The 22103-nt window shown below is 39.5% G+C and overlaps 1 protein-coding gene and 1 non-coding gene across 7 annotated transcripts in view; one reads left to right on the forward strand and one right to left on the reverse strand.

The window, feature by feature from the left end:
- The window catches only part of DDX60 (DExD/H-box helicase 60), a 173223-nt gene that overhangs the window by 144649 nt on the left and 6471 nt on the right, over window positions 1–22103 (reverse strand). For 3 of the 6 annotated variants that reach the window (XR_010156235.1, XM_063808454.1, XM_063808455.1), the window contains exons 1-3: window positions 9230–9458; window positions 1845–1954; window positions 1587–1656 (exon numbers count right to left, since the gene is read on the reverse strand). Coding sequence is in view for 5 of the 6 variants with exons in the window: in XM_063808454.1 (XP_063664524.1) it covers window positions 1587–1656; window positions 1845–1848 (74 nt within the window). In the remaining variant the exon portion in view is untranslated. Of the gene's footprint in view, window positions 1–1586; window positions 1657–1844; window positions 1955–9229; window positions 9459–15441; window positions 15588–16372; window positions 16613–22103 lie in introns of those variants that run through there. The other 3 variants (XM_063808452.1, XM_063808453.1, NM_001428006.1) reach the window with 3 other exon arrangements.
- Window positions 1281–1384, forward strand: LOC112209139 (small nucleolar RNA U13). Its single transcript, XR_002943806.1, has one exon. It is a non-coding gene; the product is annotated as a small nucleolar RNA U13 (small nucleolar RNA).

The following is a 22103-nucleotide window of genomic DNA, read 5'->3' on the forward strand; positions in this document are numbered from 1 at the left end:
AATGTAAGGACCATTGTAAAAAAATTTTTTTAAAGAAATGAGTGAAGGCATTGTTGCAGCAGTCATAAAAATCTTGCATTTTTTGTGAAAGGCTTTTTTTTTAATCTCACATTGAAAATAGAGCTTTTATGTGGGTGTGGGATTATCTAAAAAGGCAAATTTATAGACTCTAATATGATTCAAGAAAAAGCAAAGTATATGACAAAGCAAAAGGAAGACGAAATATCTAAAACTGGAAAACCTAATGCCAGCACAATATGGTTTGATAATTTTGGAAAGAAGTTTGGCTTTAAAAATGTCAAGATAACAAGAGAAGCAGTTTCAGCCAACTAAGAGACAGAAGAAAATCACTGAGGGGAAAGAATATCTGCTTGAACAGGTTTTTAATGCAAATGAAATTATTCTGGAAAAAAAAGTCACAAATAATATTTATTAGTACAAAACAAAAGTGAGCACCAGGATTTAGGGCAGGAAGGGATAAGCTAACTCTACTGTATTGTGCAAAGGCAGTTGGTTTTATCTTCAGGCCTGTCTTTATCTGTAAAGCTGCCAACTCCTGAGACTCGAAGGGAAAAGATAAACACCAGCTGCCAGTCTCTCAGATGTACAACAAAAAGTCCTGGACAATGAGGATACATTTTCCGAATTAGTTAAATTGATACTTTGTCCCTGAAATCAGGAAGTACCTTGCCAGTGAGGGAGACTGCTTTTCAAAGTACTTTTGATATTGGACAATGTCCCTGGCCACCTAGAACTCCATGAGTTCAACACAACGATGTTGAAGTGGTCTACTCGTCCCCAAACAAAATGTCTTTAATTCAGCCTTTAGATCAGAGTGTCATAAGAACCTTTAAGGCTCATTACACACAGTAATCTATGGAAAGAATTGTCAATGCTATGGAAGAGAACCCTGATAGACAGAACATCATGGAAGTCTGGGGGGATGGCACCATTGAAGATGTCACTATTGTTACGATCCACTCCCACTTAGTAAATACATTTTTGCTTCCTTATGATTTTCTTAATTTTCTATACTAAGACCAGAGAAACAAGAGGGCAGGCAAGCCTTTGAAGACATGTTTTGGGATTTTCTCTTCATCCCAGAATCAAATATTAGCCATTGAAGAATTTTAAGCAGGTGGCATTACGACGGGCTTTGCATTTGGAAAAGACTAGTCCAGCTACAAGATAGACAATAGATAGGATGGGTGCAAACTTCTTGGTAGAGCAGAGAGAAAGCTATTGCAGTTAAGTTTTGGAAGAGTAAAAAGTTAAACACCATCCTTTTGTAGTTCATAAATGTGATGATTGGGTTTTCATGTGTATGTGTTGGATGTGCCCTACTCAACCCTTGTTACAAAGTTATCTCATTATCCGTCTGGCATGAATTTAGAAAAAATATATAAAAATTAATTAACAATAATTTTTAAAAAGTTAAACATGGATTCTCAACTGCATAGTTGTTCAGTGCCCTTAGCCTCTACATTGTTCAATGGTCAACTGTCTATAAATCAGCATAAGGCCAAATAGACATACAGGGAACATGAGCTATGATTTCCCATCTTTATTACTATAATAATACTCACTCAGCTTTTGGCATTTCATTCAAAATGAACTGGGACATTTTCTGTGAAAATGTTGTAAGAACATTTCTTTCTAAATTTAAAAAAAAAGAGAGAAAGAGAATGGGTTATTTTTCAATTGGTCCTTTTTACAGGAGCTATCATTTAGTTATTATTCAAGAAAGTAAAACAGTAATGTGGTTATTTTAATTCCATTAAATCTATGTAGTTTACAGACTAACATTGTTTTATAATCTATAAATATTTTAAGTGGAAAATTACCCATTCTTGCTGCTGCCTGTGCCTCCAACCTGAACTGGCAAGTATTAAAGGTAGCAAATACCCTTTATTTTGGTACCTCTAAGTGGCAGTTCTTAATGAAAATGGCAGTCCTGCAAAAAAAGAAAAGAAAATGAGTCTTTATTCAACAAACATGTACTGAATGACTACGATATGTAAAGCAAAATATTAGACACAAGGAATACAAGAATGAACAAATCAACATTGCTGACAGTTCTCACAGAGCTTAAAGATAATTATTAATCAGATAATCATAGAAACAATGGAACATTGCAAAAACGACAAAGTCAAGAGGTCAGAGGAAGTTTCCCTAAAGAAATAATGCTTGAGCTGAGTTCTAAGAAATAAACAAGAATTAATTAGGCAAAAAGAGAAAAAGTAGCATTTCTGGCAGAGGAAATACCAGAATACCATGTGTAAAAGCTCAGTGGCATGAAGGGTTGTGGGTGACATTGATTCCAGAAAGAAGCCAGTAGGGCTGGAGTGGAGACCATCAAGGAAAAGACTAGAGAGGACAAGAGAAATAGAAGGACATGCAGAGCCTTTGAAGTCATGTTATAGAATTTTCTTTTCATCCTAGAATGAAAAATTAGCCACTGATGGATTTTAAGCAGGTGGTATTGTGATTGGCTTTGCACTTTGAAAAGATTAGTCCAGCTACAATATAGAGAATAAACAGGATGGGAGTAAGCTTCTTAGTAGAGCAGAAAGAAAGTTACTGTGCAGGAGAGTAATGATGATAATTTGACTTAATATAGTTTGATGGTAGCTGAGATAATAAAGCTGGAGAGATGTGGATCCACTTGAAGGACATTTAGGAGATGAGCTTGACATAATTTGGAACTGGATTGGATGTGGATGGACAAGAGAGGGAAGGGGGTTGTCAAGGATGACACAAGTTTCTAGCTCAAGTAACAGGATGGATGACTAGGCCATTCCCTGGGCTGGGAATTTTAGAACAAGGCTACATGTCAGGAAAAGATTATGGCTGCATTTGTGAACCACCTGAATTTGACTTGCTTTCAAGATTTCCCATAAGCCATGATATGTAAGTAGTAAAATATACAAGTCTAGAGGACAAATACACAGTCTGGACTAGATTTGAAGAGGTAAGTAATCTGAGTATTAATGGTAAATGAGGCCATTGCTGTATATGAGCTTGCTTGAACAGGGAGAGACAGCATCATGGGAGAAGAGTACTAAAAACCCACATTTGAAGATACTAATACTTAATATATCAAGAGAGGAGGAAGAATCCACAAAGGTAATAGAGAAGAAAATACTAAAGAGGTAGATGAAAATGCACTTGAGCATTTTGTCATGGACACTAAATATTGAGACACTTGCCATTCAATATGTTAGGGCTATGAAACAGATAGGTAGATACACACATGATTTATGGATAGATAGTAGATAGATTGATTGATATAGATAGATATAGATGATGGATACACAGATAGATAGATAGATAGATAGATAGATAGATAGATAGATAGATATGATAGAGAGAGAGAGATTCCTATTCCATGATAGTAAGGAACATATAATGGTGATGAACATGCTGATATTAAATATTACAATAATAATGCAAGGAAGTATATGACTGTAATGACAAATAAGTTTAAAGAAAAATGGAATTACTGTGGGCTGGGGAGTTTAGGGACCCTTAATGGAGACACGAGCATAAGTATGGTTTCTCACTCACTCAGTTACTATCTTATTTCAAAGATTATAGAGTATCTATACTTTACAAAACATTGTACTTGCTGAAACATATGCAAATATGCATGAAGCATGATTCTCTCCTTGTACAACCCAGTGTAAGTTTAAAGATAACTAAGTGACACACTACATCTAATTTGCTGTGTTCTAGCAGAAATGGCACAGGAAGCCATTAGAGAATTGAGAGGGAATTCCTAAATCAGAATGAAGGGATCAGGGTCCTGTGTTCTGAGGTTTCAAGAACAGGTTGAAAAGATGATGAAGATTTATGAAAGCATGTTGGGGAAAGTGAGAGATATAGAGAATTACTTTTCAGGTAGCAAAATCAGCATCAGTTTAATGCATAAAGTTGTGAAACTACATGACAAGTTTGAGATCCTATGGGTTGTTCTACATGGCATAGGACAGGGTGACTCATTGGAGATGACATTGGAAAGGTAGGTTAGAACCAGACTATAATGGGTCTTGTGCCCAGGTAAGGAGATTAGGTATTTTCAAAAAACTCTCTGTCACCCATTTCATGCAATCCTCAACCTCACTAACTGTGCATTGGCCATACTATCTTTCTTCAACTCTCCAAATTGTACCAAGCTCAAAAGGAAAAAAATGGGTCAGTGAGAACTGAACAGGCAAGAGAGAATTAACCCCAAGTATATTACAGAAAACTTCAGAAAGGACAGCGTCAGATTCTACAAGATGAAATAAGTTAATTTACAGGTTCCCAGATGTTCACGATGCTCTTAGAGTCTCAGGAATTTTTTTATGCCACTCCTAGGACAAAATCAATAGCTAACCGTTTCATTTATTAAGTAGTTAGATACAAACAAATTAATAACTATTTATGTCCTGACAACTTAGAAATTGTTTTAAGAAATAATATACATAGATTAAAAGGAATAATATAGTTTTTATAATGAAATATAACTATGACTGAGACGTGAGCGCCCGTTAAACACTGTGAAACTTTCAGCAATAGCTATGGTGACAAAATAAAACTGCGTTAATGGGCAATCCCTCCTTAATTTGACAATCAAGGGATTCCGTAGCCTGCCTATGGGAAGTTTGAGATCCTACAGGTTGCTCTGCATGACATAGGACAGGGTATGCAAGACAATGCGTGTAAAGCCTAATAGGCTTTCCTCTTACATGCCCTATACTAAAGTAGGCTTACACACCCTAGGCTTTCCTCTTATATACCCTATACTAGAGCTACCCTATTAACCTCTGCCCCAACACATGCACGCCCTAACACCTAAACAGAATTCACAATCATTATCCCCACTTCTCTGTCATTTAAGGGAGAGACATGCTAGAGATCCAGCCACCTGTAGTAACTAATGATTGAATACACACACACACACACACACAAATTAGTACCAATAGACATTTGAGGCACACAAAAAAAGCAAAAATAAGAAACCAGATGAATAAGCATGATGCAGAGACAGAAAAGACCTTCAAAATTTTCTAATTACTGCTTTCAAAGAATTAAAAATATTTCTCATAAAATAGTAACAGGCTGCTACAGAGAGAGAAAGAGAAAAAGAAAGCATGCAAGTATTCGTACACATTTAAAACATAATTTTACAAGGAAGAAAGTCATTGCAGAACGATAAAATGAGCATGCTGGAATTTTTAGTCAGTGATCTGTAGGGTTAAAGTCCAGGAAATTGTGTAAAGGATAAAAGTAAAAGACAAAGAGATGAAAAAATTCTAAAAATACTAAAATATCCAGGAATAAGTCAATAAGCTCTTTCTCCCCCTACTAATATTTCTAGTAGGAGATAACTAAGATTCCAAAATGAGTGGGGATAAAAATAATCAAAGATATATACTTAAACTAATATACTAATATTAGACTAGAACTAAAGAACAACATAATGTGTTTAGATTGAAATGTTTCTCCAACTACTGAGTAGAAATAATGACAAAAGAGAAAACTACACCTAGGCACAACTTGTTAAAATTGCAGAGCTCCAAGAATAAAGAGAAAGACAGAAAAGGTACAAAGAAATGGAAGTCAGGCCATATGAGAACTGGTTTAAGAAATGAACACTGTTGGCCGACTACTTGCATTTTAATCTTGGTTCTGAAATATACTATAGTTCTATAAGCTTAGACAAGGTATTTACCATCTCTGAGTTTCAATTTACTTATCTATAAAATTGGAACAATAATATTACTCACCTCTGATTGTGTTTTCAAGCTACTTAAATGTATGAACTGACGGACACGAATTGATTAAAATAATACCTGGCACACAGAATTAATTAAAATAAGCAACATTCCTGGATGTTTTGATAAAATAAAGCATTTTCAGATTTCTAAAGGGAAAATAATTTGAACTTAGAATTCTGCATCTAAATAGTGATTCAATTCATGGAGACGGCAAAAAGATGTAATTAGACTTCTAAGAAGTCATAAATTTCACCAACCATATATCCTTTTTTTATTTTAAGTTCTGAAATACATGTGCAGAACAGGCAGGTTTGTTACATAGATATACATGTGCCATGGTGGTTTGCTGCACCTATCAACCCGTCATCCAGGTTTTAAGCACCTCATGCATTAGGTATTTGACCTAATGCTCTCCCTCACTTTGCCCCCAACCCTCCGACAAGCCCCAGTGTGTGAGGTTCCCCTCCCTGTGTCCATGTGCTCTCATTGTTCCACTCCCACTTATGAGTGAAAACATGTGGTGTTTGGTTTTCTGTTCCTGTGTTAGTTTGCTGAGAATGATGGCTTCCAGCTTTATTCATGTCCCTGCAAAGGACACGAACTCATTCTTTTTTATGGCTGCATAGTGTTCCATGGGGTATATGTGCCACATTTTCTTTATCCAGCCTATCATTAATGGGTATTTGGGTTGGTTCCAAGTCTTTGCTATTGTAAATAGTGCTGCAATCAACATACATGTGCATGTGTCTTTACAGTAGAATGATTTATAATCCTTTGGGTATATACCCAGTAATGGGATTGCTGGGTCGAATAGTATTTCTGGTTCTAGATCCTTGAGGAATGGCCACGCTGTCTTCCACAATGCCAACTATATATCTTAAATGATAATTTTATTTAAACAGATAATACAGAAAATTGGGGAAAACCCATCAAGAATGAAGACAATCAAAAAACCATGAAACTTTGTGTGATTTAGAAAAGTTAAAGGAAGCTATAAAGAAAAACAAGAGAACCCATGGTACTTCGAATTTACAAAAGTCTATTTCAAACAGTAATTTTAACAACATAGAACTACATGTCTTAGCCTAGCAATTCCTAGATTGCTTCTACACTGAGTAATGTGTACATACTCATAATTTTGTCACTGCTGTTTACTTCTTTTTTACTGTTGACTCAACATACAAACAAATCACAAGAATCAAAGTCACAAACTGCTGTAAAATATGATAAACCTTGACAGTATGAAAATAATAATATAATTAACCAACTTGGCAGTTCACAAAGGGATGAATGAAAGAAAAATAAATATGAACGCTAAATTCTTCATCTTTCACAGCAGGATGTCCAGCAATAGCATCTGAAGACAATATATGAAAAAAAATAATGGTTTATGGAATCAAGAAATTATCCTGCTTTTCTTCTAAGTACTGCACCATCGCATTACCAAAGGGTAGATACAAGAGTGATTCATTTCTAGAAATAATGCAGCTAATAAACACAGAAGGAATGATAGAATTAGAATATCACCATTTTACAACTCCTAATGAATTAACAGATCTTGGTATTTTTAAACGATAGCACAACAAAAATAGAGGCAAGTGTCCACACCATCACTGAAGTATTGTAGTTCCCCCAGCCAAAAAAAAAAGAAACCCAAAACTTGGGAGGCCAAGGCGGGCAGATCACCTGAGGTCGGGAGTTCGAGACCAGACTGGCCAACATGGTGAAACCCCATCTCTACTAAAAATGCAAACATTAGCTGGGCATGGTGACAGTCACCTGTAATCCCAGCTACTTGGGAGGCTGAGGTAGAAGAATCGCTTGAACCTGGGAGGCAGAGGTTGCAGTGAACTGAGATCAAGCCACTGCATTCCAGCCTGGGCAAAAGAGCAAGACTCCATCTCAAAAAAAAAAAAAAAAGAAGAAGAAAAAAAAGAAAACCTGAATCTGATCAAAACGCTAGTAGTAATGATTAATTTACAAGAAATTTAGAGGCCAGCAAAATATGTTAAATGACACCACAGGGATTAGGACACATACACACACACACACATAAACACACACCCAACAGGACACACACATACAAAAACAAACAATCATAAGACCACAAATCTTACAAACGAATAAATTAAAAGGGGATGAAAGAAATTGCAAGAACCTTATAAGGCTTATCCTCCAATCACAGTAGTGTCAGAACCATATTCTGATTCAAACAATCTTAAAAAGGAAGAAGAAAAGAAGAAGGGAGGAAGAGAAATGGAAAAGAGAAAAAAGGAGGGAAGAGGAAAGGCGCAAAGGGGAGGTAAAGAGGAAAAAAATGGGGGCAAGGGAAGGGAAAGGAAATCATGGATTCTGTATTGGAACAGAATGGTGGAGCTACTTGATGAAAGGCATCAAGCTCCTGAAACCCTGCCTGGAGAAGAGCTGGTGGGTTAAAATGGCTTCCAGTACTCGGTATAACCCTCTCCCCTTGAGTGTGGACAGGACCTGTGAATTTAATGGCATAGTCTCTTTAATGATTCGGTTATATTATGTAAGACTTCATCATAGTAGACTCGGGAGATTCCCCCAAAGAAGGCTTATACCTTCTTTAAAGGTACCCTATACCTTCTTTAACGGTATAAGCCACCTTGTTGTGAGAAGGCCACTGTAGCTAAGATCTCAGGGTGAAATCTAAAGACATGGGAACCCCCAGCCAACAGCCAGCAAGAAAGCAGGTAACCTCAGTCCTTTAGCTGCAAGAAACTGAATTCTTCCAACAACCTGAATGAGCATCCGTGGTGTCCCATGAGACCACAGCTCTGACAAACATCTTGATTTCAGCTCGATGAGATGCTGAGCAGAGAACTCACTTTACCCATGCCTGGGCTTCTGATCCACAGCAATTGTAAAATAATAAACTTGTAATCTTTTAAGCCACTATACCTGCCCCTTGACCAGGAATAAATTAAGTTACTGGAGTAGGAAATAAATTTCTATTGTCTTAAGCCACTGAAATTTAAGGGTGCACAGAAATTACCTGGGGGAATCTTATTAATAAACGCAGATTCTGATTCTACAAGTCTGGAGCAGGGATTGAAGGTGGAAGCTTCTTGCTGCTGTCAATGTACAGGTTTTACTGGCTGTGCTTAGATGTGATGTCCCTTAATTTCTCCTCAACCTCCATTACCCAGCTCCCACCTTTGACGGGGACTCCTTAAATGCCTAACTAAGCACTCCTCTCTGTCTCAGACTTCAGGCCTTTCGCGGTTGTCCCTTTCCTCCGCCCCTCCCCACGCCCGGCCTCCCGGGCCAGCAGGGGGCCCGTGCGCCACGGCCTTGCGATCCCAGGAGGCTCCCCAGATTCCCGCGCCCCGAGCCCAGCACTCCTGGGCCACCTCCCTGTCCGGTCCGTTGAAGAAGACCTAGAACTCCCGCTAGACAGCTCCGCCCCAGGCTCTTCCCAAGGGACATCCCCGGCTCCTCACCGCGGACTCAGGACCGGTGGTGTCCAAAGACCCGCGAGCTGCGCGCCCCGCGGGGAGGGAGTGAAACAGAGACCTAGCGCAGAGCCCAGGTGGAAGTTCCAGGTTACCCCAGACCTGGCCTAGGACTCGGCGCTCTGAGCCACCGCAGCCAGTCTTTTATGCATCCGGCGGGAGTTTCGGTTTCCTTTCTCCTCTCAGAAGCACTTAGGTTTCAGTTTCCCTTCAGCACGAATTAGGCGAGGCACTTTCGTGGAAAGTTTAGCATCCTTCACTTCAATCAGAATCTTAAGAAGGGGAGCATGGCGAGACGTTAGTTAAAGGGTATGAAGTTACAATAGCTAGGAAGAACCAGTTCTGGTATTCTATTCTGCAGTAGGGTGTGTATAGTTAACAAGAATGCATATTTCAAAATAGCTAGAAGAGAGAATTTTGAATATTCTCATCACAAAGAAATAGTAAAGTTTTGAGGTAATAGATGGGCTAATTATCCTGATTTGATCATCACACAATGTATACATGTATCGAAACGTCACATTGTACCCCAAAAATATATACAATTATTATGCGTCAATTAAAAATAAAATGAAACTAAAAAAAACCTTAAAAGAGAGAGACAAAGGCAATAAAAATGGGCTTTGGAATATGGGCATAAATATAGAGTAAATTGAGGCAGAAAAATTTGTAACATCTAAACAAGATAAAATCAAGAAGAGTTAGAATTTAGAAATTGATAAAATGTAAAAGACACTGTGGAATCTGAAACCCCACAATGAAACTGGAGATCTTGCTGCTTCTACTTGTATGCAAAAAGAAAAAAGAAAGTATGTAACAATACATGAACTTTGAGTTTCTGTTATGAGAAGCTGATGATTACTGTTCTGTATAAACTGTAATTGGTACTTTCATGGGCCAAGAATCAACATTAAAAAATAAATTGAAAATGCAGAATGGTCACATTTATTTGTGCCTTAAATTGATGAAATGTTCTCTTAATTTTTGCCTGTTGATACTTGCAGTGTGGGTTTCGATACTCATCTCCTTTCCTTTCAGTGCCCTCGTATGCTTGATTTCATTAATGCTATAAATATGCATTCATATATTGGAAATAGAAGAGGGTGTGGAGGAAAGACAGCAGTGAATTTGGGTAATCAGGATGATAAGAAGCCACAGGCTGCTTTGTCTACAAGGAAAGGAAAGAGCCAAGGTCCAGGCACTGCTCCACAGGGAACACAGAACAGAGAGAGTAGTGAATGATACTTTGTCTTGTGAAAAATTAGAGAGTCAAGTTGTTAAAAGAGGGGGATATGGGGAAGGAGGACATTTCTCACATCCATCAGACAATTACTTGTTTATTCATTTGTTTAGAAATTCACGTGTTTGTTAGGGATGAGATTAAGAAAGAAAATAAAAGACTCTAGAATTTAACACATGATTTGTCTTAAATCAGCCAATATTCCTGTCTCCTTCACTGTGATCTCTGATGTACCTGCCTGGGGTAGGCTGAATAATACCCTGCACTCCTCCCTCCAAAAGAGGCCAAAATCCTAATTCCTGGAACCTATGAATACAGTAACTTTCATAGCAAAAGTAACTTTGCAAAATAGATTAAATAAGAATCTTTAGAAGAGGAGATTACCTCTTACCCGGGATTATCCAGGTGGGCCCAAGGTCATCAGAAGGGCCCTTATAAGAGGGAGACAGGAGTTCGAGAGGGCAATGTGATGATAGAAACAGTCAGTGACAGAATGTGGGGACACTACACAGATGGCTTTGAAGACAGTGGAAGGGACCACGGGCCAAGGAGTCAGGTGGTCTCAGAAACTACCAAAGGCAAGGAAACATTTTTTTTTCTAGAGCCTCCAGAAATCAGCCCTGATAACACCTTGACTTCAGCCCAGAGAGACTGATTTTGAACCTCTGAGCTCAGAACTGTAAGAGAACAAACTTGTGTGGTATTAAGCCACTAAATTTGTGGTAATTTGTTACAGCAGCCATAGAGAACTCATACAATATTGCAAACTATATTGTAGGAAATGAATAACATATTTGCAAACAGCAGAAATAATGGATTGTGTTATGATAAGAGGTAGAATTAATTCAGACGGCTACTATGTGCTAAGCAATATGCTAATACCATATCAATGATCACAGCAAGTTCATGAGGTGTGTACTATGATTTCTGTCATTCTGTAGATAAGAAAAATAAAGCTTCGAGGGATAAAACAGCTAATAAATTATACTAAGATTCAAAAAGTGGTCTAACCCAATGGTCTATCTACAACATTCTCTATTACATAATTTCATCAAATGCTTCAAATTCTACAACTGAAAGTGTTTCAGCTAGTGGACAAATGATTTTATTTTGCTTAAATTATAAAGTTTTTTAGAATATATGATGTTCTACAGTTGTTTCGACTTTCAGTGACCGGATTTATCAGGTGAGAGTTCAAGACAACTTTGACTCATCCTCTTCAATTTTCCACCCCAAAGTATGTAAACACACAGAAACTTTTTTTTTTTTTTTTTACTTTTTCACTTCAACAGCCTACTCCCATGACCACACCCTGGACTTTGTTCTGAAGCTTGATAGTCACATACTTTATTTTTCCTTTTAGACCCCTCCCTTTATGCCCTACACTTTAACCTCTGAGGACTCCCAAATGTTTGTCCTATCAGGGTGAACTCCATGAGCCAACACTTCAACTCTCCTCTTAATTAACATGTTCAACTGCTTGAACCTACTGACTTTCCTCTACACTTGCCTATAATTTGTTAATCCTGATTAATTCAAGTTTTCTTTTCTTTTTGATACCTGGCCACCAAGGGGAATGACCCAGTTAGGATCTCATCAAATGTATTGTTTAACAACACAGCTGATACCTTTTTTTCTGTTCCCCTCAGCCTTCTGCATGGTTCACAATGACAGTTACAATTCAGCACTTTACCATTCTCAAGTCTTTTAAATGATAGACCATCTCTTCTGTTTTCAAGGAGAATTCTCTCCAGCTTTCTGATAACTCCATATTCCAGTCTCACACAGAGTTTAAGCAGAACACACAGCATGCCACTTGCACACAACATAACTAGCCTAGATCTGGGTTTGGATCTCCCCTCAAGCATCCTAGCCCATCATTCTTCAGTTTGTTGTGTATTTTAACATCTCTTTGTCAACTAAAACATAGTGTTCATTCCACTAATAGGTTCAATTAGAACCTATTCAATTCAATAGAATTCAATTCAATAGATTCAATTCTAATTGAATCTATTGAATTGAATAGTTTCAATAGGTTCAAACTTCCATTTTCAAACAATAACAAAAATGATGTCATGCTCGATTTCAGCCCTTCTCTTTTCAGCATGGTGCCCTGTAGTGGTCTTCATCCGTTGGCTACACTTCTTCACCTCCCTTCAAATTTCTCAGGCCCATTAGCCTAAATCTGATCTGGAACTGCTCTGTCAAAGATATCCAATGAGGATCCACTAATTGACAAATCCAAACAATGCTTGTTTAGTCCCTGTTTGATTTACTTGCCTCTGTTCAGCATTAGAAAGATAGTTTGTACAGCCCCTCTCTTCTAAAGTGCCTCTTCTCCCTTGATTTCAGTTACAATCTTCTCCTTCAAATCAATTTCTTTTCCCACCTTCTCTGTAAGGATCAGCAGAATCATCACATAACTACTGCTCAAGTTAGAAACCTGGGAGCCATTGTTGCATCCTCACTTCCCTCAAATCCCAGTAAATTCCAACTCCAAACACTTACAGAATCTTGAATCTCTTGTCTCTTCCATTTTTCCAAAGGCTAGAGCAAGCCTCATCATTTCTCATCTGGATTATTGAAACAACCTTTTCACTTTCTAACTCCAGTCTGTCCCTCCAATTCATTTTCTACTCTGCTGCATTTTTTCAGCAGGTAAAACTGAGCACATCAAGACCCCATTAAAAAACACTTCAATATATGCTCATTGCTTCTAGATCAAACTTTCCTATCAATATTTCCTCTCTTCTTAGAACACTCCAAATAGTTTATTCACCTCCTCTTCTCTCCATTGGTGAGGGAATGATTCCCACCCTAGGGGAAAGGGATGGCCAGACTCATGGCACTTGACACGGAAGTTTGACAGCAGTTTATTAGTCACATGTCCTCCCAGCCAAGGGAGGAGGAAACTGTGTGCCACACAGGGCCACACCGGGATGGAACTCAGGAGCAAAGTGAAAAAGCAGGGACTATGGGAACCAGGGCCTGCAATTACCAAAGGATGGGGGGAAGCTCCCTGTTTCCCACAGGAGGATGTGATTGTTTGATTGAATAATTTTGCTGGCTGACTAGACAGTGAAATCCAAAAGTTAAGTGCAACTGGTAGGGCTGATAGAGAAAGAGCTAGGTGGGAAGGCTTTGGAGCTGGGTGCAGAGTATATCTGGTGAGAGCCCAGAACTACTGGTTAGGTCTCTGGGGCCCCAAGAGCCTCAAAGCAGCCTCAACTTTCACATGGAGCAAGCACATGAAATTTTCAGCCTTATATACAATGCCTTTCTATCCACTTAAAATTTGATGATGTCTGAGACTTACTGAGAGTAGGAGGGCTTTCCTAGGAAGCAAATCAGGTATTTGACCAGGAGGGAGAGGATCAAATAGTGAGATGGAAATCAAGAACATAAAATTTAGAGGTGCCCCCATTATGACTAATAAAAACAATTGAGGGACTCCTGTGGCACTGGTATAGGGAGTGCGAGTCCCCAGCGGTTGTGAATTAACATTAATCAATGCATGCATGTAGCAGTGGTGACACCCACGAGGGCATCTATTTGCCACATTGTAACTTTAATAAGAGCTCTTTGAACTGCCTGTTAGGCCTCTTAAATTAAACTGACTGGTACCGATATATAGGCAAGGTGGAAGTTCCACTGAATGCTTTCTTCAAGAGCCCACTGTTAGATATTCTGAGAAGTGAAATGCACCTTTCTCACATTCATTAATGTCTAGAACTCCAAAGGGGATAAGAAATGTCCTCGTGAGGGCTTGTATTATGGCCTTAGTATGTATAGAGGTATCTATTACCTTAATTTATATTTTGGGTATCAGTAAGAAAGGAGATTTCCAGAGTTTTTTACCCCAAAGGAAGGAACTCATAGGCCATGGCCTGAGAATGGCCCAAGATTATGTAACAGTGGACAGATGGGACCAATTCTCAATGAGGGCATCTAATGCGGAGATGACTTTCAAAGTTTAGCCAACAGTGCTGATGCTTGGGTTCCATCCTCTTTCAGAGACACCCTGGTTAAAGGATGGAAAGTCGACACATTCCATTGAGCTCTAGCACATATCGTGGTGGTGATTCCATTCATTAAATCTATGAACTCCCATTTCTGTTCACTCAGTTGATCCCAGAGGCTCCCCAGGTAGTGTGCAGGCCTTCTCCAGCAATGTGGCATCTGGCAAGAGACTCAGGACAGGGGAGACCACCTCTTTCTACAAGTGAACTATGCCAGAGAGCCCAAGTTTGGCTCCATCCTGCATCCAGGAGGCCTTGGTAGCGGAGCCAGGCTGTGGAGTGTTGCTTCCATGACCAAAGCATAATGGGCAACTGGATAGAAAAGGTCACAGGCTTGGGGGCTGTGAGAGCCTCTGTTTTCAAGAGAGCCCAGGATGTGGCCAGTAAAATGCCAACACAATGGTGTACAGTACAGGGCTGAAGAAGGGCAATATTTTGTATCAGAAGTCATGGACAAGTTATGGCCATCACAGGTGGTTCAGAGACTTCATGAGGCATGAGAAGAGGTTGTTAAAGCCTCTACAGTGAAGAAGTCCCTGAGGGCACTAACAGAGATGCCTGCCCATTTCAGTTTGGACAGATTTTACAGCATTTGTTGGAGGGGGCCCTGTTTAAGGTGGGCTGATTTGCAAGTAAAAGCATCAGCGAGATTAAGTAAAATTTGTAAATGTGGAATATGTTGCCTCCAGAACCCAAAAGGACTAAAAGATGTTAGAAAGGGACAGTTATGTTCCTCTGCTCATCTTGACAGCATCAGAGATGGAGCAGTCCTCAGTTCACCAAATAATTTTCAGGAATTTAACCAAGGTGGCAGGGTCTTACACTTATGCATGAACCAATGGTCCATCACCTTTTTAAAGCTCCTTTATGAGTATTTGCATGTCTTGAATGAGTATCCCAAATGAATCTCTGCAGAGGAGGATATCATCAATGTATCGTACCTGTGCTTCTGGAGAAGGGTAGAAGCAGTTAAGATCTTGTCTGCAAAGACTGTGTGCAACAGAAGGCTGCTGAGGTATATCCATGGATGGCCTGGTAGAGGTGTATTATGTCCCTTCAGAAGTGAAGCCAAACTGCAGTCAAGAGGCTGGTGAAATACACACCGAACAGAAAATGTTAGTGAAATCTATTATAGCAGATTTTTTTAAAAAACAAATTTCTGGTTGGACAGAATCAGTAACTTTTTTTTGAGCATTATGTGTGAGAGCCTTAAAGGGGCCCACAGCATTAAGCTTGTGAGGAGCCATTCATTCTTTCAAGGTTTAAGAACACGGAAAATAGGGCTGTTACCCACTGTTACCATATTGTTTTAGTTTTGATTTTTCTCTGACTCCAATGTGATTGTTTCAAGAGCTTTACCTGACATGTGGCTTTGTAAGAAAATTCAATGCTACTTATTTCTCCAGCTACAATAGGTTTCCACAAAGCCCAGATAATTGCATGCTTTCTTAAAATTAGGATGCCAACAATTTTTATTTTTTACAAAGAGAGTTCATTCTCTATTAATTTTGTTTAGGTTTGAATTGTGTAGTCATAACTTCAGTATTAAATTTATAAATCAGAAATAAACCTATGGTATTAATAAATTCATATGTGTATCTATGAAAAAGTGATTATGTCAATAACAATTTATTTACAGAAACAAAGAAAACATTTCCTCATTTAAGAATACATTCAAACAAAACCACAGATGCACGTATAAAATTAAAATGAGTACACTCCATCTGTGATATATCTGCCACAGGCTTTTTCAACACCTGTTGACTGGTCAGTGAGAGGAAACATTGGGGTCTAAGAATATGCCAGTTCCATAGAAATTCTTTCCCCAAATAGTCGTGAACAAACTGCTTGGCCAACAGATACACAACAGACCTCAGGATTTTAAGTTGCAGAGCAACTGTCTTCAGTGGTTGGCATTTCTTAAATACTTAAATCCTTCTTTGGTTCAACAGCTGATTTCCTCCTTTGTCATATTCTTTCCTATTTGTTTTCCCAGGGAGTGACAGCCACGTCTTTCCACATTAGACTTCTTGGGTAAGCAGCTTCTGAAATTGTCCCACAGCAGTCCATAGCTGTCCAGCGGTGACCTCTTTGCTTGCAAGTTGGATATCCCTTTTGACAAATATCTCTATGAGGCATGTATAATGTAAACTTTAAGAGAAACAAAACACTGTGCATTTTTAATTATGTCAAATAAGTCCTAAAGCCATTTTAAATGTTCAATTATTTCGGTAGATTTCCCTTTTCCCTTTAGTGGAGAAAAATAAATAAAATAATGTAGAAAATCAAACTGTTTCATCTAGTCAATATGTTATCCTTTATTTCAACACAATTTAAAACATTAAAGCCTTCAGCCATAGAAAAGATGCTTACATTTTTAAATAATGCCTTCATAGTGTAAATGCAAATAATTTCTTCTTCTTTCCATTAGCATTCAGTAATGAGTTTTTACTGTGCTATATCACTTTAAATGGTCCCTATGACCATTTAAAAATTTCATTTATTTCCTTAGCCATCCCACAAATTAAGAGATTTATGTTGTTTCCAATTATTAGTTATTATAAATAACAGGGTGAATATGATTTTATACATGTCCTGAGTAAAGTAGAATAGGTCAAAGGATATGAACACAAGCGTGAATATTTTATTTTATTTTATTTTATTTTTATTTTATTTTGAGACGGAGTATCACTCTATCACCCAGGCTGTAATGCAGTGGTACGATCTCGGCTCACTGCAATCTCCGCCTCCCAGGTTCAAGCGATTCTCCTGCCTTAGCCTCCCGAGTAGCTGGAATTACAGACACCCGCCATCACACCCGGCTAATTTTTGTATTTTTAGCAGAGACTGGGTTTCTCCCTGTTGGCCAGGCTGGTCTGGAACCCCTGACCTCAGGTGATCCGCCTGCCTCGGCCTCCCAAATTGCTGGGATTACAGGCATGAGCCACCTCGCCCAGCCTAAAGCATGAACATTTAAAAGTGTGAACATTTAAAGTGTGAAGAAACTGGTACACTTAGAAATGAATCCAAAGATTTGCAAATCTACAGACAATAGATGGCCTGGAATACAGGACACCTTGTTTCAGGGATTTAAAATCAATTAGGGTCACCTTTAGTGCTCTCGGTAAAAATATACTAAGTTCATATGTACATATTTTTTTAAGCCACTATATCACTTCTCAGCCTTTGGCTAAGATCAAGTGTTTAAAGCCACTATGTTTTGTAGTAATTTCTTACCCAGCAATAGATAATTGACATACATTTTGATTTGGGATTTTGGAAGCAGAGCACATCCAAGTGCAGCTGTGAAACTGAAGGACTGAAGATGAATAGAGGTGAGGATCAACAGATGTGAACAGGTCACAAAACAAGCATTAAGCAATATGTGAAGGTGTAGGATAAATAGAGAAACAGGTGATGATGTCTCCCAGGGTAATGACAGGACTTGAAAAAGAACCACAAGTCCAACTGGATCCAAAGTCTTGATTAAACAAAGTAGGTCAACTCGAATGTCAAGAGCTTCAAAAGAGCAGGACTTTTTATAAGAAGAAGGAGTGATCATTTGTCAGCCATATCAGGACCCAGCCAAAAGATTGCTCACCCCTCTTCCCAACTTCAGCTACATGTGGAAGTGGGCTCCAGACAAATGTGAAAATGCATGAGACACTCATTTTAACCATATGACCCTTGGTGAGGCACAGTAAGGCCAGATGCGAGCGAGAGGGAGGCTGGAAAGAGTTTTTCAATTTTGTTACTCACAGTTCTCTGAAGGAACACCACCTGGAGGGTCACTCAGAGGAAGCATGGGTTTGGCCAAGAGGCATGAGAGAGGCACCTGCCAATAAGTGGCTATATTGTGGTTCGTGAAAGGGAACATGGAAAAGAAAAAGCAGTTTGGATTGGCTAGTTTGAGTAATTTCAGTGGGTTCTGGGGCCGAGGGGCTGCCCCTGAGTGTCTGGTATCTGGCCCTGTGGTGATTAGGTGGGTGCATACAACCCCATATGGGAGATGGATAGGCTTAATGGGCTTCTCATAAAAGGAAGCTGGCCAGCTTCCAGCCAGGACCTCAAAACTGGGTCAAGAAAACATATTTTTTCTGCTTTTTTTTTTTTTTTTTTTTTTACTTTAAGTTCTGGGATACATGTGCAGAATATGTAGGTTTGTTACATATGTATACATGTGCCATGGTGGTTTGCTGCACCCATCAACCCATCATCTAGGTTTTAAGCCCTACGTGCATTAGGTATTTGTCCTAATGCTCTCCCACCCCTTGCCCCCCAACCCCGACAGGCCCCAGTGTGTGATGTTCCCCTCCCTGTGTCCATGGGTCCTCATTGTTCAACTCCCACTTATGAGTGAGAACATGTGGTGTTTGGTTTTCTGTGCCTGTGTTAGTTTGCTGAGAATGATGGCTTCCAGCTTCATCCATGTCCCTGCAAAGGACATGAACTCATCCTTTTTTATGGCTGCATAGTATTCCATGGTGTATACATGCCATATTTTCTTTATCCAGTCTATCATTGATGGGCATTTGGGTTGGTTCCAAGTCTTTGCTATTGTAAATAGTGCTGCAATAAATATACGTGTGCATGTGTCTTTATAGTAGAATGATTTATAATCCTTTGGGTATATATCAAGTAATGGGATTGCTGGATCAAATGGTATTTCTGGTTCTAAATCCTTGAGGAATTGCCACACTGTCTTCCACAATGGTTGAACTAATTTACACTCCTACCAACAGTGTAAAAGTGTTCCTATTTCTCCACAGCCTCACCAGCATCTGTTTTTTCCTGACCTTTTAATAATTGCCATTCTAACTGATATGAGATGGTATCGAATTGTGGTTTTGATTCGCATTTTTCTAATGACCAGTGATGATGAGCATTTTTTCATATGTTTGCTGGCTGCATAAATTCCTTCTTTTGAGCAGTGTCTGTTCATATCCTTTGCCCACTTTTTGATGGGGTTGTTTTTTTCTTGTAAATTTGTTTCAGTTCCTTGTACATTCTGGATATTAGGCCTTTGTCAGATGGGTAGATTGCAAAACTTTTCTCCCATTCTGTAGGTTACCTGTTTACTCTGATGAGTTTCTTTTGCTGTGCAAAAGCTCTTTAGTTTGATTAGATCCCATTTGTCAATTTTGGCTTTTGTTGCCATTGCTTTTTGTGTTTTAGTCATGAAGTCTTTGCCCATGCCTATGTCCTGAATAGTATTTGCCTAGGTTTTCTTCTACGGTTTTTATGGTTTTGGGTTTTACATTTAAGTCTTTAGTCCATCTTGAGTTAATTTTTCTATAAGGTGTAAGGAAGGGGTCCAGTTTCTGTTTTCTGGGTATGGCTAGCCAGTTTTCCCAACACCATTTATTAAATACAGAATCCTTTCCCTATTGCTTGTTTTTGTCAGATTTGTCAAAGATCAGATTGTTGTAGATGTGTGGTGCTATTTCTGAGCGTTTGCCAGAAATGCTATATAGAATTGTCTATATATCTGTTTGGTACCAGTACCATGCTGTTGTGGTTACTGTAGCCTTGTAGTATAGTTTAAAGTCAGGCTGCATGATGCTTCCAGTTTTGTTCTTTATGCTTAGGATGGTCTTGGCTATATGGGCTCTTTTTTTGTTCCATGTGAAATTTAAAGAGGTTTTTTCCAATTCTGCAAAAAAAACTCAGTGGTAGCTTGATGGGAATACCATTGAATCTATAAATTACTTTGGGAGTATGGCCATGTTCATGACACTGATTCTTCCTATCCATGATCATAGAATGTTTTTCCATTTGTTTGTGTCCTCTCTTATTTCCTTGAGCAGTGGTTTGTAGTTCTCCTTGAAGAGGTCCTTCACATCCCTTGTAAGTTGGATTGCTAGGTATTTTATTCTCTTTGTAGCAATTGTGAATGGAAGTTTACTCATGATTTGGCTCTCTGCTTGTCTATTGTTGGTGTATAGGAATACTTGTGATTTTTGCACATTGATTTTGTATCCTGAGACTCTGCTGAAGTTGCTTATCAGCTTAAGGAGTTTGGGGGCTGAGATGATGGGGTTTTCTAAATATACAATCATGTCATCTGCAAACAGAGACAATTTGACTTCTCTCTTCTTATGTGAATACCCTTTATTTCTTTCTCTTGCCTGATTACGCTGGCCAGAACTTCCAATACTATGTTAAATAGGAGTGATGAGAGAGGGCATTCTTGGGATTACGTTTATTGATTTGCATGTGTTGAACCAGCCTTGCATCCCAGGGATGAAGCTGACTTTGTAATTGTGTATGTTTCACGAAGTTCTTGTGCTGTGTTTTTCAGCTCCATCAGGTCATTTATGTTCCTCTCTAAACTGCTTATTCTAGTTAGCAGTTTCTGTAACCTTTTATCAAGGTTCTTAGCTTTCTTGGCTTGGGTTAGAATATGCTCCTTTAGTTCAGAGGAGTTTGTTACTACCCACCTTTTGAAGCCTACTTCTATCAATTCTTCAGTCTCACTGCCTGCCATTTTTTGCTCTTGTTGGAGAGGAATTGTGATCATTTGGACGAGAAGAGGCATTCTGGTTTTTGGAATTTTCAGCATTTTTGCTCTGGTTTTTCCTCATCTCTGTGGATTTGTCTATCTTTGATCTTTGAGGGCCATGATCTTTGGATGGGGTTTTTGTTTAGGGGTTCTTTATATTGATGTTGATGTTGTTGCTGTTTGTTAGTTTTTCTTCTAACAGTCAGGCCCCTCTTCTGCAGATCTGCTGCAGTTTGCTGGATGTCCACTCCAGATCCTGTTTGCCCGGGTATCACCAGTGGAGGCTGCAGAACACCAAAGATTGCTGCCTACTCCTTCCTCTGGAAGCTTCATCTCAGAGGGGCACTGGCCTGATGCCAGCAGAAGCTCTCCTGTTTGAGGTGTCTGTCAACCCCTGTCGGGGGATTTCTCCCAGTCAGGAGGCACAGGGGTCAGGGACCCACTTGAGGATGCAGTCTGTCACTTAGCAGAGCTGGTGAACTGTACTGGGAGAATCCCTCTTGTCAGAATCAGCTGCTCTCTTCAGAGCCAGCAGGCAGGAAAGATTAAATCCGCTGAAGCTGTGCCCACAGCCACCCCTTCCCCCAAGTGCTCTGTCCCAGGGAGATGAGGGTTTTGTCTGTAAGCCCCTGACTGGGGCTGTTACCTTTCCTTCAGAGATGCCCTGCCTAGTAAGAAGGAATCTACACAAGCAATCTGGCCACAATCTCTTTGCCATGCCCAGCCCAGACCTCCCAGCCTCCTTAGCACTGCCAGGGGAAAACTGCATACTCAAGCCACAGTAACGGCAGACGCCCTTCCCCCTAATAGGCTCGAGCGTCCCAGGTCGACTTCAGACTGCTGTGCTGGCAGCAAGAATTTCAAGCCAGTGGATTTTAGCTTGCTGGGCTCCGTGGAGATGGGATCCACTGAGTGAGACCACTTGACTCCCTGGCCTCAGCCCCCTTTCCAGGGGAGTGAACAGTTCTGTCTTGCTGGGGTTCCAGGTGCCACTGGGGTATGAAATAAAACTCCTGCAGCTAGCTCGGTGTCTGCCCAAACAGCCACCCCATTTTGTGCTTGAAACCCAGGGCCCTGGTGGTATAGGCACCCGAGGGAATC

The sequence above is a fragment of the Pan troglodytes genome, chromosome 3 (assembly GCF_028858775.2).
Source record: "Pan troglodytes isolate AG18354 chromosome 3, NHGRI_mPanTro3-v2.0_pri, whole genome shotgun sequence".
Lineage (NCBI taxonomy): Eukaryota > Metazoa > Chordata > Mammalia > Primates > Hominidae > Pan > Pan troglodytes.